Source organism: Hyaena hyaena, unplaced genomic scaffold (genome assembly GCF_003009895.1).
Source record: "Hyaena hyaena isolate Hyena2069 unplaced genomic scaffold, ASM300989v1 scaffold_142, whole genome shotgun sequence".
NCBI classification, from domain to species: Eukaryota; Metazoa; Chordata; class Mammalia; order Carnivora; family Hyaenidae; genus Hyaena; species Hyaena hyaena.
In genome coordinates this window covers 754,602-768,944 of record NW_024080774.1, presented here as the reverse complement: position 1 = coordinate 768,944, position 14,343 = coordinate 754,602, and the positions used below count along the sequence as shown (strand labels likewise).

The 14,343-nt window shown below is 46.3% G+C and overlaps 1 protein-coding gene and 1 long non-coding RNA gene across 2 annotated transcripts in view; one reads left to right on the top strand and one right to left on the bottom strand.

Annotated features, from left to right (window-relative positions):
- The window catches only part of PNPLA4 (patatin like phospholipase domain containing 4), a 30,362-nt gene extending 28,685 nt beyond the window's left edge, over positions 1-1,677 (bottom strand). Inside the window, exons 1-2 of the mRNA XM_039238558.1 lie at positions 1,640-1,677; positions 305-489 (exon numbers count right to left, since the gene is read on the bottom strand). Coding sequence (XP_039094489.1) covers positions 305-484 — 180 coding nt within the window. The 5' untranslated portion in view covers positions 485-489; positions 1,640-1,677. The remainder of the gene's footprint in view (positions 1-304; positions 490-1,639) is intronic.
- Positions 1,678-2,819: 1,142 nt separating this feature from the next.
- Positions 2,820-14,343, top strand: part of LOC120235979 — a 139,835-nt gene continuing 128,311 nt past the window's right edge. Inside the window, exon 1 of the long non-coding RNA XR_005529558.1 lies at positions 2,820-3,186. This is a non-coding gene — a long non-coding RNA (uncharacterized LOC120235979). The remainder of the gene's footprint in view (positions 3,187-14,343) is intronic.

The following is a 14,343-nucleotide window of genomic DNA, read 5'->3' as shown; positions in this document are numbered from 1 at the left end:
CTCATGATCAGATAAAACAGAAAGATTCTTTGCTTGAAAGAAACCGAGCTGCAATCTTAAGACTAAATACTCAAGAGTAAAAGAAGGCATTTTATTTCCTCGTCTCACTGTCACTAAAATAATCTTTCCCAAATCCAGAGCACAGATCCCTAATAATTAAATTTTAAAAGAAATGTCGTAACCTTTTCTGTTACCCGGGAAAAGGATTATATCTGTGCAGTAAACTTAGCGCAGCTAACCTTCTTCTCCGTCGCTGGGTCTTAATTTCCTGACAAGGAAAGCAGCCTAGTTACCACTTAATTACCTCTAGTCTTTCTGGTGCAGTTAGCAGGACGGTAGCAACCAAGGACCCCGCAGAAGCCCCTGCAAAGGCCTTGACTTCCTTCAGGAGCTTTCGGCCGTGTCTATAAAGTGCTGATGCTGCCCCCAAGTGGTAAATGCCCAGAAACCCGCAGGCTGAAAAGGACAAGTTGATGGGCTTCATTTTAGCTGTGAAATTGACCAAACAAAAGACAAAAATGCCGTTTAATTGGTATAGTTTATTTCACATGGGGTGAGTGTTAGGGTCGTCATCATTTCAAGCCTTTTAACATACAATTCTCTGTGCTAGGCACAGTACCTTCAATTAAAGTCTAATGAATACATTTTTCAAGAAAACTTTATTCCCCTTTCACCTTGACTCAATATAGTTTTATGAATCGAAAAAACATTCCATATGCATTCATCACATAGAGTATGCAATCTACAAGTACTCGGCAAGAAACATCAATAAATTACAACGGGCAAGGCTTTTTTTTTTTTTTTTTGACCTTTTAACTTTCGAGAGAGGGCTACTATTGTGAAAGGTAAAATCACAAGACACTAGCAAATTCCAAAGGAGGGAGGGATGTATTCTTTGCAAGTGCATGGCTACATTTCACAAGAAGTCCCCATTCCGGATTGCCCCACATTTCCATTGCAAGCATCCATATATTAAAAACAAAAAAATACTGACGCCCACGATTATTCCATATTGCAACGAGCGATCATTCCATAATGCAATGAGCGATTATTCAATAATGTCATATATTTATTCAATCACCAAGTTTCTTAAGACAAAGGTCATGACTGTCAAGGGCAATTGAAGGCTCCAAGAAATGTGAAGAGCACCACTTGATTGCTTGTGATAAAGTTAACGACGGGACTGTTTCGGGAAGGCTCAGTGCACCTGATGTGACCACGTGCATGAAATCACGCAGCCAAAACGCTGCTCACCTGGAGGACCCCAGGCCTACCTCCCCCCAGCCCCCTCCCCCGGCTCAGGGGTCTTCAGATGAGGCACTTGGCCTGGGCCTCGAATTTAGGAACCTAAGACCACCGTTGCGGGCGGGAGGAGGCTCGGCCTAACTGCAGCCGAGCCCCGGGGGTGGTTTCATTTCTGCAAGGTGCAGTGGGGCGCTCCGTGTCAGCGCGGGCTGCCTGTGCAGGCCCGGCTTCCGTCAGCACCCAGGGGGCGGTGGCGCGGGAATCGCCGCCACCCCAGCTCCAGTTCCGGGGGCCCGCTCCGACCCACCCACCCCCGGGAGCGACCTCCAGGGGCTGGAGCCCGCCCCGCGCCCGCCCCGCGCCCGCCCCGCGCCCGCCCCGCGCGCCGCCCTACCGAGGCAGGCCCGAGGCACTTCCAGGTTGAACGGCCCCCTTAACCGGAAGGCGGGGCCGGGCCGTCACTCAACGAGGCCCCGCCTATCAGGGCTGGCCCACGCTCGCGGCGCGCCTGCCCAGGAAGGTCTCGCGACGGGTTTGGGGCGGGCCTATGCGCGCGGCATTGTGACGCAGGCATTCTCCCCGCGGCCCCGCCCACTCCATGTAAACCACGGCACTCAAGATGGCGGCGCGCAGGGACGCTTGACCCGGGCGTAAGGGGCAACACTTTCGTCCCGAGTCCTGCTGTCTTCCATACCTACTGATGCGTTGGAGTCCCTCTGCGCTTTTTAGCTGACCCCCTCGCTTGCGACTTCACTGACCCTGAACGACCCTCCGTCGCTGCGCACCGGAAGAGCTTGGCCCTCTTCGCGGCTGTCCCCCGGAAGTGGCTTTCCTCTGCCCCGCCCCCGCCCTCTCGGGGCGGGCCCAAAGGGCTGGGTCCACGTGAGGCGTGTGGCCTGGTGCCTCGCCGCTTCTCAGCACCTGCCTCTACTTCCCCCCTGGGCATTATGGGAAAGGCCTCACTGTGGCTTCGGGCGCGGGCACCCCCCTCAGGCTCCCTGGGCTTCGTGACCCTGCGCAGGTCGCGCCACCTCCCTGAGCTGCTCAGGTGACTTACCTGCGGGTGCTCCGCCGTAAAGCTCGTGCCCCTCCCGCCCCGGCCTTCGTCAGTCGGCCTCACTGTCGTTTGGTGGCTCCGGAGAGGCTCGAGAGACAGCTTTAAATGGGGGCCAAGCCCGCTGGCATCCCTGTCCGCCAGCTCCCCGGTCTCCTCTGTCGAAGGACACATTGCCCCCGACGGGTGCACGTGTAGGAGAATCTATGTGCGAGGGGCTTGGCCCGGAAGAGGGGGTGAACGGGGCTCCCCAAACGGGCTTCGCGTTGGGTTCTTTTTTCCTCGTCCCTCGGGCTGCCGGGACCTGAGCCCACAACGCTAGCCCTAAGCCAGAGCCCCGGATGTGATGCCAAAGGACTTTTGGTTTTCGCGCTCGTTGGTCCTGAAGAAAGTCTAAGCCTAGCGCAACCCCGCTACGGGGGGAGTGTTTCGTTCCCGTTGCGGTTTCGCGAAGGGAATGTGAACCTCATGCTGAGGAAATAGGGGTGGACAAGCTCTTCCTTCTGTGGTGGAGGTGGTACTCCCGGAGGGCGTCCTGCAGGAGGCGTCCTATGGAGGAAGAATCGCAGGCCTCCTAACAGGTGTCCTAAAGCAGAATCTGCATTTTAACAGAACCCCGTGCTCCGTATCCACCCCCCGAATTTGCTCTGCACCCGGAAGTTTGTGAAGCCGCAGTGTAGCTGCTGGGTGACGTGGCTACAGGTGATGTTGCGTTGGAAGATTCAGGAGGCACAAAGCTGCACAGCCGGAGGCTGGGGCGGTGGTGACGCGGCAGCTCTTTCCTGCGTTTGAGCAGTGCCCGCAGGCGGCTTCAGGAGGTGGTCAACACTGGTCACTGGGCAGCCGGGTGGAACAGCACGACCGCGGAGCCCTTGCCTGGAGGAAAGGTGAGCTCCCACGCTATTTCCACGACTGCTGGTGAGTGGGATTCGACTGCATGCAACTGTCAGGGCGGACGTGTCTGAGCAGCTGTAAAACTGAATTCTTAACGTTTTAAAGTCTTAAAAATTAGCCCCTCCTTCTGGCCTTCCCCCCCATGCCGTATTCACATGCACCTGATTCACAGGTTCGGCTCCCATGGGCACCTGAGTGGCTCAGTCCGTTAAGTGTCTGATTCTTGACCCTGGCTCAGGTCATGATCGGATGGTTCGCGAGTTCGAGCCCTGCACTCGGCTCTGTGCTGACAGCGCGGAGCCTGCTTGGGATTCTGTCTCACATGCCATATGAATAAGTAAACTTAAAAAAAAAAAAAATTAGCCCCCCCCAAGATAAGGAAGAAGATCAGATTCATCCACTCCAGCCCATTAATTCTTGCTGTGTCATCAGTAAATATGTGTTTTGGGATGTTGGATTTAAGGCAGTTGCTCTTGTGATTAAATAGTAACTTAATTGCCGTTTAAGAACTTCCCCCCCCCCCCCCCCACTAATTCATTTGCTCGTTTCTGCTTCTCTGTCTTCCTTGCTCATTTAGTTTGGAACTGGTTTGTTCATGAAACATTTATTAAGCACACGTTGTGTGACAGATGCTGTGCGGGTCGGGGCTGAGGCCGTTGAGCAGAACGGAGTTCTTCCTCATCCGGGATGTGGCTGGTGCGGGCAGGGAGGCGGGTGACTTGTAATTACGGAGACCAGCCCCACGCTGGCACTGAGCCGCACAGGTGCTCTGCCTGTGAGCGCCGGGCTGCAGAGAAGGGAACCCTGCGCTCGGATGCGCAGCTGGCGGGAAAGCCACGTGTGGAGACCGGCCTGTCCATCCTCTGGGCCCAGTGGCCTCCCACGGCATTTTATCGACTGTGCGGTGGAGAGGGAGGAAGGGACAGAGTGAGGGGTACTTGTCACATCTCTGCCCCCCGGGACAGGGCGCCATCTCGGTATTTCTGAGCCGATTGTCTTCTTCGAGTCTACCCTGCTGTCACAGGGTCTGGAGTTCTCTCTTGTCCAGCAAGGGCGCGGACGCAGGATTAAAATGCAAGGGAGGCTAATGTCCGGGAGGAGACCAGAGCCCCGAGGAAGGCTCCTTGCTCGATTTTGTTAGGGTCCGGGCACTTACAGGCGTGATGCATGTGCACAGAAGACCATGAATCCGTGAACATGAAGTCATGGGCATGAGAGAAAGGAGGTTTTGAGGACCCAGGGTGTGAGGGTCAGTACTTAGTGTGGGGCACGTGGTTGTTTCCGAATGTTTCTCTTAGCCAGCCTAGGGCACAGGACACAGCACGCCACCTCGGGGCCAGTGAGGCACCGTTCTTTTCCTGATTAGCTCTGCTTCCCCCTGCCGGCGTCTATAGCTCTGTGTACCTGTTGTGGGCCTTCCTTGCTGGGAAAGCAGCTTTCTGCGATAATACTAAGTTGGGGGGGGGCTTCCGCCCTGAACACCTAATCTTGTTTGCCTAACCTTGGATGCTTTCATCCTGAGGCTTCCTGTGCATATACGCCTTGTGAACCCATGGGTGCAAGCTCGAGGAATCCCCAGGCCTAGTCCCCACGCTCTCTGCATAGTGTGATGTCATTTCCCCTTCTCGCACCTTACCGCGTGTTAATGCCTCTGGGGCTTGCCGTCATTACCTGGCGACAGCCTTGGCCTCTCTGCTTTTTGGTGACTGCTCACCCGTCACCTCTTGCCAGAACCTTGCACACGGTTCCTGATTTCAGGGCAGGGTGGCCACACTGTTGGCGTCAGGTCATAACGGTCGATGATGTGGGCATGCCCCCCGTGGGAAGCTCGCGGCAGGATTCTGAGAAAGGCACCTTAGCAGTCACGGGGCAGAAGGTCCCGTCTGAACCCAGGGAGGGAGGCTGCATCCGTTCCCAGGGACCGCTCTCGCTAACGAAGCACGGGAAGGCTTCGATGAATGCCTTAAGGTTCTTAGAACTCAGTTTCTAAGTTTTGCAAGCTAGGCAGTGTCACTAATTGCCCTACTTCTTCCGTTGCATCTGTTTTCTCTTTACTACAAACTTGCTGGAAGAACCAATGCCTTGAACGAACACTGGGTGAATCCTTTCTTTTTTTTTTTTTTTAATGTTTTATTTATTTCTAGGAGAGAGAGAGAGAGAGAGAGAGAGAGAGGAGACAGTGTGAGCAGGGGAGGGTCAGAGAGAGAGGGAGTCACAGATTGAAACAGGCTCCAGGCTCTGAGCTGGCAGTCAGCACAGAGCCCGACGCGGGGCTCGAACCCACGAACCGTGAGATCATGACCTAAGCGAAAGTCGGACGCTTAACCGACTAAGCCACCCAGGCGCCCCTGGGTGAATCCTTTCTCAATGGGAGAACATTGTTTCAAAAAACATACAAATTACATGTGTAATATACACATAGTCTTTCTTGTATACTTAACAAAAGGCCTTTCTTTGACACCATAAGAAAACAATTCAAAGTAGACAACCTACTTTGAATTGTAGGTTGTTAAATTGTTAAATGTAATTTATGATTGGATGCATCTACAACATATAATCTATAGGTCTTCTAAACCTGGCATAGAAATTAAATATCGGGTTGTTTCTATGACAGACATTTTTAAAATGTAACATTTATTTATAAGCTGCATTTTATTAAAAAAATTTGGGGGGGCCGCCTGGGTGGTTCAGTTGGTTAAGCATTCGACTTCGGCTCAGGTCATGATCTCACAGTTTGTGGCCCTGTGCTGACAGCTCAGAGCCTGGAGCCTGCTTTGAATTCTGTGTCTTCCTCTCTGTCTCTCCCCCACTCATTCTCTCAAAAATGAATAAACGTTAAAAAAAAAATTAAAATTTTTTAAGCTTCATTCTCATTTAACACATTCCCAATGTATTATACATTTGCATTGACAAATAAAGATTCTCTGTTTCTACAGCACTAGTTCTTGATAATCTGCGTAAGCATAAGATAGAGCAGGAGACATTTGAACATCTGCATACTTAAGAATACATTTTGTAGGGGCGCCTGGGTGGCTTAGTCGGTTAAGCGTCCGACTTTCGCTCAGGTCATGATCTCGCGGTTCGTGGGTTCGGGCCCCGCGTCGGGCTCTGTGCTGACTGCCAGCTCGGAGCCTGGAGCCTGTTTCAGTCTGTGACTCCCTCTCTCTCTGACCCTACCCTGCTCACGCTGTCTCTCTCACTCCTAGAAATAAATAAAACATTCAAAAAAAAAATTAAAAAAAAAAAAAAGAATACATTTTGTAGCAAAGAGATTTCAGTCTTTGATACGGAAGTAGGGGAGTTGGGGCACCGAATGCATTACAGAGTCCTAATTAAAAGAAAAAAAAAATTTGGGAGACCACAAGCAGGGGAGGGGCACAGAGGGGGGACAGAGGATTCGAAGTGGGCTTCAACACAGACACCTCGAAATCAGAACCTGAGCTAAAGTCGGTGCTCAACCGACTGAGCCACCCAGGTGCCCCAAGTTACAAATAATTTTAAAAACCCAATGTTTGCTGCCCCATAAACATTCTTGCAGAACAGCTCTACCCTTGACTTGCCCACAGCCGTGGTCCACAGTTTGTGCACCCTTCTTGGGGTCCTTCACGTGGTTTCCTCACAGTGGAGGAGATTATTAGGGAAATAACGTCAGCGTCAAACAAGTGAAATTGTTGAGTGATAAACAGAATGCCCACGTTCGTGCCTTCAGCTTCGTTACATTTACCAAAATGCTGTATTTTCATGTGGACCTCTGTATTTAGCCATTACTGCTGCCGTTATCAAAAGAAGCACCCTAATTGCTAAAACATCCAATTACCTAATTACCTCATTTCGTGGGGACAAAATAAGGATTTCAATCTCTTTTGTTTTTGCAAAATGCCTTCTTTCCTGAGCACCGACTCGCATTTACCGGGATCTCATTACTAATAATTACTTCACTTCATGACCTCCTTTGACCCGTGGGTCCTTCATAAGCACTGTCTCATATAACTTTTACAACAATGATGAAAGGGAAGAAATATGGGTGAAAATTTAGAATGAAAACAGTTTTCCCACATCCACACAGACACAGAGATTATCAGCCCAGATCCCTCTCATCCCAAAACACGCCCTGTACACAGGTCTGTCTTTCCTTCACTGTTACAAAAACAAATTAATAAGTGCCCGCTTTGGCAGCACACGTGCAAAAGTGAATGAATAAAATAGGAAGCTCTCATTAGGTGCTGAGCACTGTGCTGTTTGGCCACGAAAGGGTTCAGAACCTTGTTTCTTCCTTCAGTTCTTTCTCTGGTCAGAGTTTGTAATTGGTGTTTGTATTTAAACATTTATAATTTTAATGGAAAACGGTAAAAGTCCTTAATGTGACCTATATATTCATGGCATTTAGAGAACTTGTTTATATCTGGAAAAGAAAAATAAAAAGCAAGCCTAACAGTTCGTTACAGCTACCCTTTCTCCACGTATCAATTACAGAGGTTACTCTTTCTGATTGCTACTTTTCCTGGAAGCCATGTCACAAAGTAGGTTATGGTGAAAAGAACATAATTTCCATCAGGAGCAATGTTAAAGGCTATCTTGTTACTGACCAAGGTCTTAACTCAAAGAAATGATTTATGTAATCATTTATCTTTATGCCTTTCCTTTCTCTTTGAATAAACTTTATTTGGTGTTTAATATATGACAAGGACTGGGCTAGGCATTAGGGGGAAAAAAAGGTACACTTTCTGCATTTAGTTTACTGTTTTTTTGTTTTGTTTTTCCTCGCTGGAATGTCCTTGCACATTTTTCCTTTTCTCCTAAGCCCTATTTATTCTTCAAGGCCTAAATCAGGCACTGCTGCCTCATTATATCGTTTTGGATCATTATTAGCAACCTTGTGTCAGTATTTGGCATACCTACCTCTTTGTTGGTCCCTGAGGTGTTGCCATAGCATTTATGAGTTTTTATTTAGGTTGAGATGTGGTTTTTGCACTCTCTGTGTTCAGAGTTCATTTCTAGGAAAGACTATCTTATGCTTCCTGGTTTTTGCCGGTGTCTACCAGACAACTCAAAACTAGTAACTATTTATAAGACTTGGGAGTCTTTAGATGGTGTGTTTCAGATAATCTAACTGGTTTAAGCAGGAAGAGAATTGCTGGTTAAAAAAAATCTAGAAGTTTAGAGGAGGCAGTGCTGCCTGCAGGTATGGCTGGATCAAGCACTTGGTTTTCATTTTGTTTCATTCTGCAGGCAGAGTATCCCCAAGAGGCTGCTGGCCCCACATCCTCTTAGCCTATCAGTGGGAAGGCTCTGCCTTCACTGTCTGCCTTTTAGACTTAGAAAAAGATTCTGTTTTTATCACATGCATATCCCTGGAACAGTCATTGTGAGCAGCAAATTTGACTACAGATTTCCCGGTATCTGAAGGTACAGTGTCCCTATGAAGTCTATTAGCCAAATGATGTGAGGCAAAAAAGCAGTTGCCATTAATTTATATAGAAAAAAATTTTGTCCATTCCCAGAGCTAAAAAACCTGATACCTTAGGACACATCTTCCAACAGATGCACAGAATAGGTGAAGATGCAGCACAGATGCCCCCAGACACACTTGAGAGCTGTGGTGGGGTGGTGCTGGGGTGCTGGCTGTAGTTCTGGGAAGGGCTTGGCATGCTGCCCTTGCCTGTGACGCTTCCTCCCCTCGGGATGTCACTGCCTCTGGCTGCAAAACGTGGCGTGCTACGTTTGCTTTTCCTGGCTACAGTGAAAATGCTCTTTGTGTTTATGGTTAGCGAAGATTGGTGCTAGTGTAGGTGTTTCGTCAGAGTGACGTGGTGTGATGGGAACTTCCAAACAGCAGGGTTATCTGCGCCGGGATGTGGGCCCATGACCGAGCAGGGGCATGCCGTGCAAGAAATGGGCAAGTAGACCCAGGCGTTGCCCAGTCTGGACTTGCCCGCAGGCCTCCGTGGGAGGAGACCTGGCAGTCTCAGTCAGCATATCCGCTGTAGTGTCCGATAAATACCTGTTCAGTTAAACACAAGGAAAAGGGCAGCTGTGACCTGTATGAAACAGGAAAAAATCTGTTTACTCCTTAGCTGTATAAAACTGCACGATACATAACCATCATGGGATTAGTTTCCCAAAGAAATAGGAACACAGCTGTGATGTTTGATGCCTTCAAAAGTTAGTTGCAATATTAATTATATTTAAATGTACAGTAAATATTACTTGGCATAAATGTCATTAGGCACTGAATTAGCTATAGTACTGCTTGGCTTTTTTTTTTTTTTTTGTAGTTACATGGGGTATTTGGTGTGTTGGTCATCAAGCCAGTATAAATGGATGGGAATGTTTCCTGTGATAAATTTCCCTGTAGAAAGCTGTGGTACTCAGAGTTGTAGCAAGATCTTAATGTTTATTTTTAAGAGAGAGAGAGAGTGGAAGCAGGGGAGGAGCAGAGAGAGAGGGAGACACAGAATCTGAAGCAGGCTCCAGGCTCTGAGCTGTCAGCACAGAGCCCGATGGGGCTCAAAACCAGGAATAGTGAGATCATGACCTGAACGAAAGTTGGGCGCCTAAATGACTGAGCCACCCGGGCACCCTAAGCAAAATCTTACCTTACACCTGGAGTTAAAGAAATAGGTACTAGCAAATGTTTGTTTTTGACAGCAATGACAAAAACGGCAATGCCCTTTTACCAAAAACATTTTGCAGAATAGGAAGTAAATCCAAATGTTTTTCATCTCTAATTTTCAAGCATTTTGAAAAAGTGTAGTTGGCATTGAGTGTTCACTAAACATCTCGCATTTCATTTTAAAACCGTAAGTAAATACACAATTCACAGACTTTCAAAAACATTCTTTACAACAGCTTCACATGTTTCTAGGATAAAAGTGACATCCCCAGCTATACAGATGCATTCTCTGTTTGGAAAACTACAAAATGAACAAGTAAAATGGATCAGCAGTCTGAAATAGGAGCGCCTGGGTGGCTTGGTCAGTTCAGAGTCCAGCTTTGGCTCAAGTCATGATCTCACGGTTAGTAGGTTCGAGCCCCACATTAGGCTCTGTGCTGACAGTCAGAGCCTGGAACCTGCTTCGGATTCTGTGTCTCCCCCTCTCTCTGCTCTTCCACCACTCATTCTCTGTCTCTCAAAAATAAATAAACATTAAAAAATTATTTTAAAAAATCTGAAATGGAAGTCAAAGTGAAATTTTGAAAGGACCCAGCCTGACATGTAAAAGACAGATGTAACTTCAAGATTTCCTATTATGGCTTGAGTTTTCAGGATACGTGCTTCAGAGCAGGAGCTAATAAAATATGGGTAGTATTTGTTGAATTATATGGACTGATGCAATTCTCCCTTGGGGAACCCCCCCCTTCCACAAAGTTCTGGTGAACTTTCCTAGATCCCTGTGGTCAGCTATATTTAAAATAATGAAAACACAAAATCCATTCTCTCAGTAGGTAAGATGGCAAGTTCAGGGTCACTGCAACAACATCCATGGCCTAGGGAAGTCTGCCTCCTCATGTACAGGCCTGATAGTAGTTTTGCGTTTGTAAATTTCTCATGGAAGCCAGTTAGCTGTGACTTGTCATTTTAAGCACCAGGCTTTATTTCCAGTACCTTATTCTCTCTCTTCACCTTGGGGTACATGATCCCACCCTTAACATACTTTTGAGTGCTATAGTAAGAAAGTAAGTTTTTTATAGTGTAGTCCTGGGGCACCTGGGTGGCTCAGTCAGCTAAGCATCTGACTTCAGCTCAGGTCATGATCTCACGGTTCGTGGGTTCGAGCCCCGTGTCCGGCTCTGTGCTGACAGCCAGCTCAGAGGCAGGAGCTGTCTTCAGATTCTGTGTATCCCTTTCTCTCTCTGACTCTCCCCTGCTCACGCTGTCTCTCTCTCTCTGAAAAGTAAATAAAACATTAAAAAAAAGTAAAATGTAGTCCTTTGAGTAGCCTCAGATTCATATCTCAAAAAGCAACTATAAATGTAGAAAACACTCCATATGGACCATCAATTTAAGGGTCTTCAAAGACTCTTTGTAATTCTGAAATCTAATTTTTCTTTAACTTTGCATACATATACTACAAATTTTGTTTATTTAATACAATTTTAATTAAAAATTGAAAATTTGGGGCGCCTGGATGGCTCAGTCGGTTAAGCCTCCAACTTCAGTTCAGGTCCTGATCTCACAGTCTGTGGGTTCGAGCCCCATGTTGGGCTCTTTGCTGACAGTTCAGAGCCTGGAGCCTGCTTTGGATTCTGTGTCTCCCTCTCACTCTCTGCTCCTCCCCTTCTCACACTCTGTCTTTGTCTCTTCTGAACAATAAATAAATATTAAAAAGAACCAAAAACTAAATTCCAGCATAGTTATCATACAGTGTTCTATATTAACTTCAGGTGCACAATACAGTGATTCCATACGTTACTCAGTGGTCATCACGGTAACTGTACTCCCTTCAAAAATATGTTAGGAGTGGGGAGAGTACTTCAGAAGGGATGGAGGAAATAGCCCCTGAAGTTTTTTATTTTCACGTAGTCCCGATTGTTTAGTTTTGCATTTTTTCCCCCCTCGCTTCAGGAGACCTATCTGGAAAACTGTTGCTATGGCCAAGGTCAGAGACACTAGGGTCTGGGCTCTATTCTGGGATTTTTATGGACTCAACTCTCACATTTGGGTTCTTAATCCATTTTGAGTGTATTTTTGTGTGTGATGTAAGACACTGGTCTGGTTTCATTCTTCATGTTACTGTCCAGTTTTCCCAGCACCATTTTTGAAGAGACTTTTTCCTACTGGGTATTCTTGCCTCTTTGTCAGAGATTAACTCACGCATAATGTGGGTTTATTTCTGGGTCTTTTCTGTGTTTTGTTGACCCCTGTGTCTGTCTTTGGGCCAGGAGCCTGCTGTTTGGATTACCACAGTTTTGTGCTCTATCTTGAAAGCTGAGATTGTGATAACCTCCTTTCTCTCTCTTTTCAAGATAACTTTTGGGGTGTTGTGTGCTTTCATACAAATTCCCTATGTCTTTTCATTGGAGGGTTTAGTCCATTTACTTTGGAAGCAATTATTGACAGATACCCATTTATTGCCATCTGTTACTTATTTACAGTTTTTATAGCTCCTCTCTGTCCCTTTCTTTTACTCTTTTCTCTCACATTTTTCTGGCTTTCTTTAGTGATATACTTGGATTTCTTTTTATTTTTTGCATATCTTATACTAATTTTTTGATTTGTGGTTACCATTAGGTTTGTATATAACATACATATAGCGCTCCGTTTTAAGTTGGACTCATTTAGAATGGACCCATTCTAAAAGCACTTAGTTTTTACTTCCTCCCCTCCCCCCATTTTAGGTATGTAGTGTCATACTTTCTATCAATTTATTTTTTTGGATGTAAAAATTACTTATACTTTGTACTTATATCCTGTGGTTTTTCCTTTCCACGCAAAGAGTCCCCTTTAACATTTCTCCTAGGCCTGGTTTGGTGGTGATGAATTCCTTTAACTTTTGTCTGGGAAACCTTGATCCTTCTATTCTGAGTGATACCTTGCTGGGTAGATTATTCTTGGTTGCAGGGTTTTGTTTTGTTTTTGTTTTCTTTTTGCACTTTGAATATATCCTATTCTTTTCTGGCCTGCAGTTTCTGATCAAAAATTAGCTGATAACCTTACAGAGTTTCCCTTGTAGGTATCTGCTTTCTTTTCACTTGCTGCTTGGGAAATCTCTGTCACTACTACTTTCCGTTTTAATTACTTACGTCTTAGTATGAACTCCCTTGGGTAGATTTTGATGGGAGTTCTCTGTGCCTCTTGAATCTGGATGTCTATGTCCTTCCCCAGAATTGGGAACTTTTCAGCTATTATTTCTTTAAATAAAAATTCTGCCTCCATGTCTCTTTCTCCTCTTTCTGGGATCCTTGTAATAGAATGCTCCCTTCCCTTAGTCTGTTTTCATTTGTTACTATTTTTTCTCTCTCCTGTTCAGCTTGGTTGCTTTCCATTTCTCTGTCCTGCAAGTTGATGATCCGTTCTTCTTCCACTTTACTTCCCTCCACTTAATTCCCTCCAGTGTACTTTTAATTTCAGTTACTGAGTTCTTCATCCCTGAAGGTTCTTTTCATTCAAATTTTAGTTTTGTTTGTTTTTCATGTACTTCAGATTTTAGGAAATTAGCTCAAATCCAAAGGTGACCACATATTTCTTCTTTCACTTTAGGAAAAAATTGGGTTTTTCAGTGTATAGAAACATTCATAAGGTAACGTTTAAATGTTATTAAGCTTACTTTCACCATTCTGTGAACACTAATATTAAAGTTCATTTTCCCTTTTATTATAAAGGAGAATAAAGTGATATTTTTGCTTAATTTTTAGAAGATAACTGCTTTTTTGTAACAGTGTAGTGAAGCACATCAATTCTGTGGCCCCACTTCTACTTTTCCAGTACTTAAATTAACATTCATCCAGGGTATATTTTCATTAGGTGTTGACATGTAATTACTGAAATCCTTGTGGTTTCCATTATTTACACATATTCTTGATACTTGGCTCATGCCTCTTAATTTCTTTTCTTAACCTCGGTACTAGAATTGTAAATCATCATGGTACCTTGTGCTCACAGAAACCCTCTGAATATATTTTTTGCTTCGTATTTTATGTTGTTAAGGGGGGAAAAAGCGCTGTCCGGTTTGTATTTGTTTTTATTTCTGTAGCATACTCTCCCATGATGTTTGCAATTTGCCTCTCGCAACCAACTTCCAAAGATAGATGCCGTTAACGTTCCCAAGAGCGCTGTGAGTCGAGTCCGTGCACTGCACCCACGGTTTATGGTTGGTAAATGTAGCAGAAAGAGGCTCGCTTTCCTGAGATCACTGACCATGAGCAAAGGCAGGATTTGCTTCTGGAGTGTCGGCTCTGCTGCTCCCGTCCTGACAGAGTCACAGCCGGACGCTCGCACGTGTTTGCCGCGGGCATTTTCATGGACATTTGAGGAGCAGAGTAAGAAGTGAGGCTGTCCAGCCGTCCTTTCCCAGGATCTTTAGGGGCTCGGCCTCCACCCAGCCAAGAAATGGGGATTCCCAGGACTCAGACCTGGGGCCTCCTCCCTCCCTCTGCGCGTTCCAACCAGGCGGCACCATTCATGTCTATGGCTTCAGTGCAGCCTCTGG